At 40.9% G+C, this 15,130-nt stretch overlaps 1 protein-coding gene across 1 annotated transcript in view; it reads right to left on the minus strand.

The window, feature by feature from the left end:
- Positions 1 to 5,819, minus strand: part of LOC135467144 (receptor-type guanylate cyclase gcy-13-like) — an 11,875-nt gene extending 6,056 nt beyond the window's left edge. Inside the window, exons 1-3 of the mRNA XM_064744907.1 lie at positions 5,560 to 5,819; positions 2,086 to 2,300; positions 406 to 504 (exon numbers count right to left, since the gene is read on the minus strand). Coding sequence (XP_064600977.1) covers positions 406 to 504; positions 2,086 to 2,300; positions 5,560 to 5,819 — 574 coding nt within the window. The remainder of the gene's footprint in view (positions 1 to 405; positions 505 to 2,085; positions 2,301 to 5,559) is intronic.
- Positions 5,820 to 15,130: the final 9,311 nt, after the last annotated feature.

Here is a 15,130-nt window from a genome sequence, read left to right on the forward strand (position 1 = left end):
AATGTGTTATTTACTGTGATGATGCCACATGTATACGATAAGTAGTGACACGTAACTATGGTAACCAGTATACAGTGAACAGTGGAAAAAATGGAAGAAAACAAATTACAATAAACTGAAACAAATCAGTTCAGCAAATGCATGCAGTTTTGAGAAAATGTGGTGGCAAGGCGCTTTTCCAATACTGTAACACTATAGGATACTGTGAAACCGCAGGTGTGGCCTTGCCTCCTTACTTGCTATTACAGGCAAAATATGACTTATCGTTACAGGTGAAACCGGGGTGCTTGGCTTAAACCACGAGCTTTGGCAAGTTACTGACGATTCTTCCCCACGTGTGACGTACAGACATGCTATCACAACATAAACAATATATATAGTTAGATAATAACATGCAACTCGAACCTTCGCCGGTGGACTCCATTCTCGAAGCTGTGTTCACGGTATCTCCGAATAGGCAATACCTGGGCATCTTGTTACCCACAACACCTGCCACACACGGACCTGAGCGAAAACATCACACAGGTGTGGTTATGGCTAATGCCAATTAAGACAAGATGATTTAAACCTTCATGCAGAGGTGAATGTTCCGGCAGGCTTCATTTTAACAACCAACAAGACATTTCCTGCAAAATGACGTCTGTGTTTAATCTAAAGAGGCTATATACTGGAGACTTTTGGCAGACAATCTATCAGAGCAAATTCAATCTAATCTTTAAAGTTATTTAATTACATCCCAAATAATTACCTTTCACAAAGTATTAGCCTCGTCTGAGCACATGTTAGCGATCAATAAAGTTCTGAACATTTGTAAACTGCTTCGCATTATACCTTTTTCAAACATTAGAATCATTTAATACTATAAATAGTGTTTGCAGAGATGCAATAATTTGAGCTTTTCTTGGTAAATAAAAAAAAAAATAGGTGCTTTATAGCGAATATGGATTTCTTGCCAAATATCTCTGGTGTCACCTCTTTAATACTGTCATGATTAAAGTTATATATAAATGATTGTCAGCAGGTTGTAACACAGTGTTAAGCCTCTCACACACGAGCAATATTTGTTGTCAATTTTTAAAGATTCCAGTGGCAAAAGACACATGATACGTTCAAGGTCATCTGATCTCAAAAAAGTGTGTCACAGCTTCCACTTTGTATGTACTCACATAGACTCTGATTGATTGTTGTAGACGACAACGATCTTACAAGATCCAGATTGCCCGCAGACGAGTGAAATCGTGTCATTTGTTTCTGGATCTTTGTTTGCCCAAAATTAGACTAGCTGAAGCTTTAGACCAAGTTTTCCAGACTCAGGAATGCTTGTTGTGGTCACACGCACACGAGTAAATTTTTTTGTTGTCCGGATGAAGAAATCTCGTTTTCGACAACAAATGTTGCTCATGTGCGCTGTGCTTAAGATGACAAACGTTTCAACATTTATAATGTCTAAAACAACGCCTGAATGTGTTTATTTAGATAGAGTTAGATTACAATATGTTGTAAGCATTTTGCTTTAACTCTGAGTCAAATTCTTAAAACTTTACAGTGTAGTTTTATGTAAGATTACAAAGGCTCCCTCCGGCTTCCGTGCCCCGCAGCCAAGATGTTGCAATCAACGTTATTAAAGCCTTCCTCCCACCATAATGTTCGCCGCCGTCGTATAAGGGAAATATTCTTGAGTACGGTGTAAAGCACGAATCATATAAATAAACAAATTATATTGTTAAACTTATGTACAGCATTTCAGTTTTAAGAGAGTATTTTAGAAAAACAGGCATGTTTAACAAAGCTCATGTAGCCACCTTGGACTGAAATCTAAAATTTTGATCTTATTAGCCAAAATATCCGAAGCTGGATGCTCAAATTTGGCTGAAGTTGTACAAAAGTTTACAGATTTGATGCAAACATTCAAGAGTTTAATTTGGATTAAAATTTTATGATACAGCATAAAATCGCTTTGTGAAACGGGTCAGCATTCATACTGACACAAATGTGGAGACTATAGAATATAGAACACAAATGTCATTTACACTGCACAAGCACCACACCCATTCACAAGAAGGTATACTCCTTTTATTCACTAACCTGAGTGTAAACCGATGCGGACTTGGATTTTCACCTCCGGTAAATGAGGTACGGACATACCTTCGGTAGCCAATAGTATGTCCAAAGAGAGATCGGCGATCTCCGAGCAGTGGAGAACGCCGTTCCGCTTGGGTAAACCACTCACCACCATGTACGCGTCCCCTATCGTCTCCACCTTGTATACGTCATAACGTTCTATACAATCGTCGCATATCCTGTCGAAACATTAGAAAGACAGTACGGTTAACACCGAGGTTGTTTTGGGGAAAATTCCATCTAGGAAAATACGGGAGGATGACATCTTACATTGAAAAGGAGTGGTATGTTTTTTTAAAATCGATTCAGTACTAAGGTGAAATCCTTTATTGCTTTTACCGGAAATAAGTACCGCATAGTTCATAAATTACTTCAAAGTATGTAGGCTACTGCATCATTTACCTGAAAATTTAACTTTGTAACTCGGTTGTTTTCTATTTACTCCATACAAATACCCGGATATATGATGATGTATGCATGTCCATGGTTCTTTCACTACTCATGTTGATATGGCCAATGGGCAAATACGGACAACGTTATCCGCTACTCATGTTGATAAGGCCAATGGTGAAATACCGACAACGATACCCGCTTCTCATGTTGATAAGGCCAATGGTGAAATACCGACAACGTTACCCGCTACCCATGCTGATAGGGCCAATGGGCAAATACAGACAACGTTATCCGCTACTCATGTTGATAAGGCCAATGGTGAAATACCGACAACGATACCCGCTACTCATGCTGATAGGGCCAAGGGGCAAGTACAGACAACGTTATCCGCTACTCATGCTGATAGGGCCAATGGGCAAATGCAGACAACGTTATTCGCTACTCATGCTGATAGGACCAATGGATAAATACAGACAACGTTATCCGCTACTCATGTTGATAGGGCCAATGGGCAAATACAGACAACGTTATTCGCTACTCATGCTGATAGGGCCAATGGACAAATACAGACAACGTTATCCGCTACTCTTGCTGATAGGGCCAATGGACAAATACAGACAACGTTATCCGCTACTCATGCTGATAGAGCCAATGGACAAATACAGACAACGTTATCCGCTACTCATGCTGATAGGGCCAATGGATAAATACAGACAACGTTATCCGCTACTCATGCTGATAGGGCCAATGGACAAATACAGGCAACGTTATCCGCGTGAACCGTGTTGACCCACCAAAACAGCGTTATGTAAAATCATATATACTCTGAAATAACTGAGAGGTTCTCAGTGTTTTCGCAATACATATGTTTGTGAATAATGTTACTTGCTTTGTTCTGCTTATACCCAGGCACCACCTGCTAACGAACACCTGCTCAACACCACCTCAGGACGACCGTGTGCTCACCATCACCTGCTCACCATCGCCAACATCTGCTCACCACCACCTGCTCATCACCAGTAGTTCTCTGCCAGCTGCTCATCAACAACTCACAACCACCTGCTCATCACCACCTGCTCACCACTAACAGCTCCTCATTACCTGCTCACCACCAACAACTCACCGCCACCTGCTCACACCAACAGCTCACCACAACCCACTCACCACTACCCGTTCACCACCAACACCGTCATCCTGATTGTATGAATTATTGACTAAGAGGACACAGGTACGAGTTATAACGCACATCGGAAGTCATTCTGTGACCTCGCCGCATTAGCGATATCATTTAACTAACCTGAAGTGTAAATAACCACAAGAGCTGAGGGCATGCATAATCAAGACACACATCCTGCCAAGCGACAAATCCAGTCACAAAGGTGGCAGTCAGATAAAACAATGATTGATTGTGATTGTAATTACTTGCAGTGGTTCGTTCAATAATGTTTTTTTTTATTATTGGACTAAAGTTATAGTCCATTTCCTTTAGAGATTCGCCAGCTGTCAATAAAATCAGTCAAGTACTTAATTTTCGTGTGGAACAAATTTTCGCGGTCAATAATTTACCGCGAAAAATAATTCCAGCGGAAAAAATATCCAATATTAAATCATTTACTACAAGTAGTAGTAATAATGAAGTGAAATCATTGCCAGGATGCCGGGAGTTGCGCTAAGAAATCCCGACGGGTCAGCTAAATTTTTTTAACAGCAGAAAAGGGAAATTATGTTTTAAATATACACAAACTCTGGTACTAAGGCTTGGTGGGTATAAAACAAAGTGGGAATTTTTTCGTCTTTAGTTTGATCAATCTTTGCTATGCCCGTAAAGTGAAAGAAAAGAAGATACCAGCACGTGATGGCTTCTGATAAATATCGCTTTTATACACGCTATCCCATTGGCTATGTCTCTCCTGTGGTCCAATGAGTGAGCTTCTAACTGTGAAGTGTGTACAACAACACAATGGCCGTTTGACAGCTACGACAATGTTTGCGGTTTCCGACCTGCTACAGAGGACGATGAAAACTGAAAACAATGCAAAACTTACCCTGTTGCTTGATAAAGAATGAATGACTGGCACCGATAACGGTGAATTCATATGTTTTGCGTTGAACTGCTCAAAAGATGACAGGTCACTTTGCCAGCTGTTTAAAAGTACTCATCAATGATTCGAAAAGAAGCGACACCTGTTTCAGTACTGCTCACAGTAGATGCGAAAGTAATCTTCTTACGTTGTGATAATCCATCCCCCATTGTTTTCATATCTGATCCAGGTCACGAGGATTAGCGACACCGCAGGAAACAAAAGAGGATTACAGCCACCCATCGTGATACCTGTTTGATGCCCTTGAACAATTTCGGCCATGTTATATCTTGGAAAATTTTGGGATTTGTCTATCAGTATTCTCTTAAATGCGCAAAAATTAATTCCCGCGAACGTATTTTTGGAAAAAATCCACGAAAACAAATTCCAGCGAATAATAAGTACTTTACAGTACTTCTTACCAAAATTGTGTCATGTTACAACCTTAACTCATTGTTACGTTGGACGTAACAATGGTTCTTGGCTTGTCCGGTTTGTTTCACACATAAACCTGACAAATTAAAATTAAACTATATTAAAGCTATATTTAAAAAAAATATTCCTGGCGTGTGATTTATCCCCTCTGCCTATCTCCCCTTTATCGTTCTCATCCTCCGTCTAATGCTTTTAGCAGTTGTAACAGTTTTGACAGGGGTCACATTGTGGCGACCTGAATGCCGTATTAGCGATGAGCTTATGAGGACTCATTTATATAGTGTGGAGATCTGGCCTTGACAGTGACTCACCTGTACAGTGTACACTTCTGGTCATGACAGCGATTCACCTGTACAGTGAGGATATCTTACCTTAGCAGCGATTCACCTGTGTAGTGAGAAGGTCTGTTCGTGACAGCGGCTAACTTTTCTAATGAGAAGGCCGGGTCGTCACAGACTCACCTGTCTTCACCTGGGTTTGCAGTGACTCACCAATACGGTGAGAAGAGTTGACCGTGACATCGACTCACCTATATAAAGTATTTAGAAGATCAACCACTTGTAAAGGCGTACTTTTCCCTGCTATTTCCGTAAAACCGACGATGTCACTGAAGTAAATGGTCACGGATTCAAACACTTCAGCCTCCACTTGCTGCCTTAGTTTCAGCTGCTCAGCCACTTGCTGAGGAAGCATTTGATACAACAACGCCTCCGATCGCTTCTTCTCCAGAGCCAGTTCTCTCTTCTTCATTTCTACTTTCTGGGTATAGGACTGCACGCGTTTCGTCATGGCGTATATCCTAGAGGCGTACCATATACTGAGAGCTATACAGGCTATTATGACGATGACAGCCACGAAACTATACACGACCATATCTCGTCGGGAGGAGGAAATGATTTCAGAGAGCATGTTATTGGTTCTCAAGGCAACGTCTGTCCGTAGGTCTAAGAGAATGTCGATGTAATGTGTAATAGTGGAGAACCAGAATAAACCTCGGGCAACTTTTTCCGTCACTGATAGCTGTTCACAAATGTCGGTGAAATTTGGGTTGCCGATCAAGGCTTTCATTGAACTCAAGTTCCTCATTGCCTCTGCGTTTTCAGCCAGTTTTGCGTTCAGTTTATGCTGTAATTGCCTGTCGTACGTGAGTGCTGTGTCTACCATAACATCCCGCTCACCTTCAAGATTATAAAACCATTGAAGAGTTTTGCTGGAGAATCCACAGGCTGAAAACATGCTGGAGCCCAAGGCTCTTTGTATGCCCACGCTGTCTGATGCTTGAAGTAGTGCATTGTTTGCCACCTGTAACTTTTGCAGATTGCCAAACCCTTCCACCTTGAAAGACCTCATCATCCATTGAATAAGAACCATGTTGTTGTCTGTGTAAAACATGATGTTTTCTTCAGTGGTCACAGAACGGTTGTTTACCCGTATGCGATGGACCCTCAGGTGAGACAAGAAAGCCAAGACGGTGGGAATGGTTTTGTTCTCGTTCACCTCTATCGACGGCCAAAGAGTAACTTGACTTAGGAAACGATCTGTATCCGCCCGAGTTTTCTCCAGGGCCGTCTTCAGCTCTGACGTTGAGGCGTTTGCGCTAAGGAACATGGCAGACAGGCCTCTTTCCTTTTGCATGTTTCCAACAAGTGTAGCTAAATGCAAGTTGTTTTCGATCATAGCCACCGAGGAGAAGGCCACACTAAACGTCCCTGTGACTTGTATGAGAGTACTGGTTGTAAAGCCTAAGAGTGCGAGAACCGGCACGGCCATCACCATTAGCAATTTGCTCATTTGTTTACGCCTGTTTGCTTGCTGAGATATGACTTCCACAAACTCAGCCCGTTCCCCGCTCAATGTCGACGCAAAGGAGTGTATCCTGTTTGAACGAAACAAATGACTTCCGTTACTTTTTACATCAATCGTAGACATGCTTCCCGCCTTCTTGTTTTTCTTATAGTCCAGTTTGATCTTCTTTAACGAACAAGATATCCAACAAAGAAAAACTCCGCAAGCACAGTGTCTATAGTCGTGATGTCGACCACGAAACGCCCTAATGCTTACTTACATTATTCCAAATGATGACACTCGGTGCAAAAATGAAAGGTTTATAAAAGGTTTGCCGTTCAGTGGTTTGACAAGAAACAATTATTATGGTGCAGACATCTTTCCATATCCGCCTCCACTGTGTAGCGGAACCTTGTCAATTTCCAGAAAAAAAATTTCATCACCTATTCCGAGTGTCCTCAAAAAATCAGTAGAGATAAACTGTTCGCTAGGAACTGAGGAACCGCCGTAGAGAATAGCTATGACAGGTATCTGACTCCAATATCTATGAGCAGTCTATGATTTACAGATCAAGGAATGACGTCTGCCCGACTAAGGTCTCCGCTTCACAATGACAACACAGTGCAAGACGCGACTGACGTCCTGCAGGGCTAGACCGCCGATGATCGATGAAAAAGGGACCGTAATGGGGAAGATGGAGAGAACCTGCTGTTCACACTCGTGTCTACGCGGTTCCAGAGAATTGATCTGTTTCCAGTGCACGTATTTTGTACATGTATATCCCAGCGTGATCATGTAGTCAGCTCCGGTCATCAGCTGTTCGTGTTAATTATATTTCCACGTGTTAATTATATTTCCACCTAAGACAGAAGTGGGAGCCAACATGATCCTGACTTGAACTCACATCGATCACATTGGCGGGAGGCTCCGGAATCAATGTTCCGTCAGCACTCTAAACACTCGGTAAAAACAAAAGAGGAAAAGCACAACTGTGGTGTTATACCAGAAAGGAGTGTCTACATGCAGAAGTTTGAGAATAAATGTTGTCAATCATACAGGTGATCGACGAAGCAGAGCAACTGTAAATCCGGTCCTCTAGAGAGCAGTACTTGCTGAACGGATCTTGCGAGTTTTGCCCAAAGAGTTAAATAATGATCGAGTTGTATACATAACACTGTTCATCACTGGTAAAAGTCGCAGCTTCGGTTCGACAAATGTAACTTTCCAGAAGTACGGTGGCCCGTTAGTGGCATTCGAAGTTTTAAAATTTTTTTTACTGATTTACATTTATTCAGATTAGATTATTTCTAATGAAACTTATCATTATGAACAAAGTATTTGAAAATTTGCAATCTATCGAAACGAGGTAGAGCCTGCACTACACGTGCCTTGATACCACAATATGGCAGCACCGATGAGGCCACATACGGCTGCTGAGGTCATTTGTTTCACGTGTCCTCCCCACACCCCCGCCCTTGACTGATGCCTGGTACTCTTTCTTGTGTCTTTGATAAGAGGTATAGCTTCTGGAAATTTATCTGATATGCTATTGCGATAAGGTAAGGAATCCAGTCTATGGATGACCACAAAAAATATATTCCAAAAAAACAGTAGATTTCTCATTTACAAAACAGTATGTGGTAACTAAATGTAGAATAAAGTATATGATGAAATTTGTTTTTAGAAAATATTTTTAGGCTTGTCACTGACTGGTTTCAGCAGAAGAAGGGTGGTAACAGATCTAAGCGGTCATAGTCATTTAGTTCTGATATTCTTAGTAATCTGCAATTCTTCCGATGCCTTGGGATACGCAATGTTTGAACAACCGGAAACTCGTACCCACCGAAACTCGTACCCTACTTTCATATGACTATTAAAGCCAAATCAATGTCAGGGTGAGGTCAGCGGAAACAGTTGCCTTCTCGGGTTATAGAAATAAAATGGCGCCGCTTTCAAGTTTCTCAATATACGTGACCTTACTTACTGCGATATCACACAAAAATAAAAAATATGATTTATTGACTATGTAGGATACTTCATCTAAGCATACATACAATTGCCCTTCTGTTGTCTTTTAGTTTGAACTAAGTAGTCATCGAACGTCCCAGTATACATGTATACGGCCAGGCAGCCTTATGAACATAACACGAAAAGCCATGAACTGTAATCTGTAAACTTTGGTCAAAGAACTTCACTGGCCACTGAGTTTGGCTAACATTTTAAATATAAAATATGACTTAATGCCCGTATTAGCTGATACACTTTCGAACAACTGGGCCCTGTATTATGGGTTACTGGTATTGATCGAGTGCTTCCGTATTGCCTGTGGGTATTGCCTTGAAGGTCGCAGAGAAAATGCTTGAATTATATGATCCGAGTATTTTCTTAAAATAGTTCTGCTAGTTTCCTCATCTGCAACCGGCTTAAAGTGTCACTGGTCAGTTTTCTTTAGAGCCGCGTTTGTCTCCTGTTGTTTTTATTTGTGACATTATGACTCACACGATGCGTCCCCGGTGCCGGTCGGCCAATACGACTTTCATTTATTATTTATTTGATTGGTGCTTTACGCCGTACTCAAGAATATTTCACTTATACGACGGGGGCCAGCATTATGGTGGGAGGAAACCGGACAGAGCCCGGGGGAAACCCACGACCATCCGCAAGTTGCTGCGAGATCTTCCCTCGTACGGCCGGAGAGGAAGCCAGCATGAGCTGGACTTGAACTCACAGCGACCGCATTGGTGAGAGGCTCCTGGGTGATTACGCTGCGATAGCGCCCTAACCGACTGAGCCAGGGGGGCCCCCAATACGACTTTCAGCTCGGCCAATACGACTCTCAGTTCGGCCAGTACGATTTTCAACTCGGCTAGTTCGACATTTAACTCGGCCATTATGACTTTCAGTTCAGGAAATACGACATTCAACTCGGCCATTGCGACTTTCAACTTAGCTAATTCGACATTCATCTCATCCAGTACGACTTTTAACTCAGCTAATTCGACTTTCAACTCAGCCAGTACGTCTTTTAACTCCCCCAATACAACTTTCAACTCGACTAATACAATTCGGTCATCTCAGCCTCCCTGTGGAGGACTGTATATTGCCAGGTCGCTTTGACTCTCTTGGGGGAATAACACACACGGTTAAGTAATATACATGCATTTGAACTCCATGGTACCACTGCTCTCCTCTTAACAGTTCGTTAAAGGCCAATAACTCCCTATCCCTTGTTCCATCTCGATCCGCTTTGATGTGCAGGATGAGTCACCTAATGAGGATAAAACACGCTATGTGAGAGCAGCGGATAAGCCAATTTCAAACGCCTGATGCCTAGTCTGGGAGTGACTCTCTGATAGGTTCTCAGACTCCGTGGTAAACACCATCATTTCTTTGATCTAGTCATGCCATCAGCCAAGGCTTCATGAACCGTGTAGACACCTCATTAAAACCCCCCACCACCAAATCCTTCCTGATAGTTAGCTTATCAGTCGGGATCGAGAGACAAGGGAGACTAATCATCCATCTCTCAGCGGTGAGTGCTCGACGACAATGTTCAACTAACTACTAGTGGCAGTTGTTTTTGCAAGCGTTGCTTCTATGCATTTGAAGAAATCGCGTGAAAAACTCATTTCTTCGATGGCTACGACACACTAGAAAGTGTTTCGCATTGTAATTCTCGTGGCTAAGCAACTCGAATCAAATTTACGGTTTATATTTATAACTAGTCTCACTGTTTTTCTGTTGAGATCAAGGCTGTGAATACAGAGAGCCAAATTTTGCACACAAGCATGATGCCTCGTCGTGATTATTTACTTAATCAAATAGGCCTACCTTGATGTTTTATAACTCTGTAGGCCTACTGAAGAACAGTTTACATTTACAGGGGAGGAAACTGAGTCCGACTGAAACCACCACACATCAGCACCGTCGATTACCCGGGCGAATCTCCTGATGTAAAGCTGCGACTCAAACCTCAAAACATTATATTTATTTAATTATTTATTTATTTACTTATTTATTTTTTTGTTTATTTGTGCCATACTCAAGAATATTTCACTTCGGTTAAAGGAAACCGGGTAGAGCACATGATGAAAATAAAAGTTGGAAAATTCTGGGCGAGAGGTGGTGATGAGGCTGGGAGTGACGCCACCTTGGCGTTGCTAGTCACCCCTCCCAGCTGCCGACATAGAAAAGTCTTTTGATGGTCAGCCTATGCCAAGATATTTTTGACTTCTCACAGGCTGGGCCAGGTATGCACCAAAGCTTATTGGCCACGGAATGTTTGGAACTGAGCTACAGCACTAAACGTTAACATTGTCGCTTATGGAAAATTATTGGGGGGTCTGAGGCAAAATTCTGAAAACATGAATCTCGAACAATAGTCTCGAAATATTCATTACTTAGCCAATATGATATGATCTAAAATATATTAGATGTAAAATGAGGCTCGGCCGTCTGCTTACGACTGTCTTGTAAACATAGGTGATTTATTCTTAATTTTATTGTGGCTTTATTACTGGTCAATTTCAACCGAGAGCAAACAATGTATTTGTGATAAACAATTTGTATCTGATACAATGATTCTAGCCTAGAGTTGTCTTTTCCTTATATCAGGCTTTGACTCATTTAGCAATGAGAGTGATCTCCCTTGGTCTGGTGTTTCAGTGTAACTACCTTTAGCACGCTACCTTCTGAAGCGCCCGCCAGCTTTGCTGACATTTCCGCACATCTCGACATAATTAAATGTTTGATTTCCATTTTCATTTGAGGTCTTGTGGTTGGCGAAATGATAACCGCACAAATCTTAATATTTGGCCGTGTAGTGTTGCACACAGGGAGCAATGCAATGATGGCAATGATGGTACATGTATTTCAGCTATAGGCCTACATCGATATATTCTGTAAACGTTTGCGAGATACCGTTCCTTACAGGCCTTCCCTTGACTAATTTAAGACGAATACTATGACACCGTGTTTTCTATGGTTAAGGTTTCTATTCCATTTTTGTAAATGATTATTTTCGCGATTTTTTGACCACGCTCAGATCAACTTGTATACCGGTACGATGACGGTGATATCCCGTTCGATTCCCTTGAGACTGTGATGTGAAAACAGAGCGGGTGAGGAAATATGTCGAAACCATTAAAATATAGAAACGTCTGTCAAGCTGGAGCTGGATTCGAACGTGCGACCTCATCCCCCAAGGGCTCTAAATAGATTCTTTCTTCCTTATCTGAGGAAGGAGTGCAGAAACTAATGTCATGTTCGCACATTCTCATTTAGCTACTGGAAGCACACATTTCCCAAGCATGTTAACTGTCAGTAAACACACATTAAATACCTTTCTGTGCAGAGCTGTTTGTACTAATCGGCACAATCAGTGATCATATATCTCAGTTATCACGAATGAATGAATGAATAATTATGGCTTAACGCCACATCGGCAATATTTCAGTCATATCGTGGCGATTCAATTATCATGCATAAGCATATAGATTCCCTCTAAAATTATATATATCTGAAAATCAACTGTACACATGTTTATTTACTTATTTATTTATTTATTTACTTATTTATTTGCTCTTTTAGGCCGTACTCAACAATATTTTACTTACACGACGGCGGCCAGCATTATGGGGAGAGGAAACAGGGCAAAACCCGGGTAAAACTCAGGACCACCAGCCGCATTGGTGGGAGGCTCTTGGGTCATTGCTCCGCGCTGGTGTTAACCCCTTTGAGCATGGGAAAAAAAAGATCTCAAAGTTCAAAAGAAATGTACATGTTTACAAATGTATAAAAGAATTTTACATATGTACAATTAACAATTTTTTTCATATGTACAATTGTTTAGCACACACCGTATGTATAATATGAAAATAAATATCAAAAAATTATCTCATAGATATCCCTTGCCGAGCTTTTGAGATTGCATTAATGTAAGAATCAGCCAGGTCGTGTATACCCATTGTCAAAATACTGACGTCATCAACTGTGGAAATATTAGAGGGAGATTTCAATGTGGAATTAAATCAAGCATCAAAACCTCTGAAAGGCATATCTCAACAGAGTATGTTTTGTAAAGAGAAAATCTGTTATCGGCTGGTTTTCGAAATTTTCTCGCTATTCTGGCTTATGCATTTTGAATAAAAATGCAAAATATAGGCCTAACTGAGGAACGTTTCATACCGCATTTAGTTCCAATGAAAGCCCTACACCCTATATAATCGCAAGATGCATTTGTTCTATTATTGACGTGTACAAGTTGACAGTCAGTCCAGATTACCTGCTCATATTTAGTGTGTTTTGATAATGTCATGCCGCTGGACGGACGTTTTTAAACAACGCTACATACAGCAAATGCCATGAATAAGCATTTTTTTTCTGATTGCACCAGTTATCATTTTTTGGAGCGGTAACTTTTGTTCATCCGGGCACTGTTTGAGGTTCTCGGTTATTATGTAGCATGCACATCTAAGGTGAGGGTTGGAAGGGTTAGTGAACAAATTAGATTCGTTAATTCCGTTTAACTTTGGAATTTCTTTCCAAAAAACACTTTCTGACATGAACTAAAAAGAATTCTATAGATTATTCATGAATGAGAATTTAAATGCTCACTTCTAAAGAAAAGATACGTTTAAAGATAACCTGATTTTCTTCAAGCCTAAAGTGTTTACATAAACAACCGGATCTCTGGTCCTTTTACGGCAATGCGGATATCCGTCCGAAACCAGGCTTTTCTTGACAGCAAGTTAGAGTTGTCTGCATACAGTTGCAGCTAGGTGGACAATTCCGGGAAGAGAGTGCTGCTTACGGATGTTAATCTGTAAGGATCTAAAAGGGGTTAAATGCAAATATTTAACTGCTACTTAATGCTACAAATTTAGCGATTAAAGAACGTAATGCATGTGCAGGTATGTAGCATGCATGTTTAATGCCTTGACCGTTTTATGATATTTAGTTTAAGTTACAAAGAATAAAGTGCAAATGCTCATCACTTTACTTACACGTATAGCTTTAATGTCACTGATAGCGATACCTTATATGCATTTGACCTCTGATTCCGCAAAGTTGCTCACACTCGCAATGTGGTAAAAGGCACAGGTAGGTGCACATGTGGTAAAAGGCACATGTAGGTGCACATGTGGTAAAAGTCACATGTACATGTAGGTGCACATGCGATGAAAGTCACATGTAGGTGCACATGGGTAAAAGTCACATGTAGATGCATATGCGGTGAAAGTCACAGGTATATGCACATGCACTAAAAGTCACATGTAGGTGCACATGCGCTAAATTCACATGTACGTGCACATGTGGTAACAGTCACATATAGGTGCACATGGGGTGAAAGTCACATGTACATGTAGGTATACAGGCAGTAAAAGTCACATGTAGGTACACATGCGGTGAAAGTGACATGTACATGTACAGGTAAACAGGTGTTAAAAGTCACATGCGGGTGCTTATGCGGTGAAAGACATGTAGACGCACATGTGGTACAAGACACATGTAGGTGCACATGCGGTAAAAGTCTCATTATACAAGTAATATATACATGTAGATAAGTGTGGTAAACTTAGCGTTCAAAATTTCGTTGTTTTGTTAACAGTATAAGGAAAATCGATTCGCTGGACTGATTTTTGGACGAGGGATAAAATTGCACATTTCAAACAGGTTACGTACTTATAATTATATTTAGGCAGAACAACCACGTTACAGCCTTGAATTACAGCTATTTCCTGTCTATTACGGCGTGATGTTGTATTACATCAAATTGTCGACATTAAAGCCCAAAGTCCTGTTGTGGTACTGACACCGCATCGGTATTAAATATTTCTGTGGTAAAAATACCATGCTCCAACTGTCTGATGTATAAAACATCAACCGCCTGCCTTAAGCAACGTTACACTAGACAGCATTATATAAAAAAGAACCCATGAACCGTTAAGATCAAATTCCCAGACATCACCTGTAGAATCTAATCTAGACTGCGGATTGAACTGAGGATAATCATTGCAGTGAAACGGAACAGGGCGTTTTGTGTTTGCAGCCCATTCGAGTTAAATTAATGAAGACGAAAACTAAGCTGTTATTTACTTATTTTTTGCCCAAAGAAAGGAGAAATACGCAATGGCATTTTGGTGTGGCTAATTTTCTGTCTGAGTTGAATGAATTGAAGGTCAATTAGAAAATTATGATGTGGCCATAGATACCTGATTTAACTTCTTGCGATTCCAACTGGATGACGTATCTCATTATTGGTTTGAACAATAAACTGCTAAACTGTTTCATAAATCTATTCAGAAAACATTTAA

The sequence above is a fragment of the Liolophura sinensis genome, chromosome 6, assembly GCF_032854445.1.
Source record: "Liolophura sinensis isolate JHLJ2023 chromosome 6, CUHK_Ljap_v2, whole genome shotgun sequence".
In the NCBI taxonomy this organism is placed as follows: domain Eukaryota; kingdom Metazoa; phylum Mollusca; class Polyplacophora; order Chitonida; family Chitonidae; genus Liolophura; species Liolophura sinensis.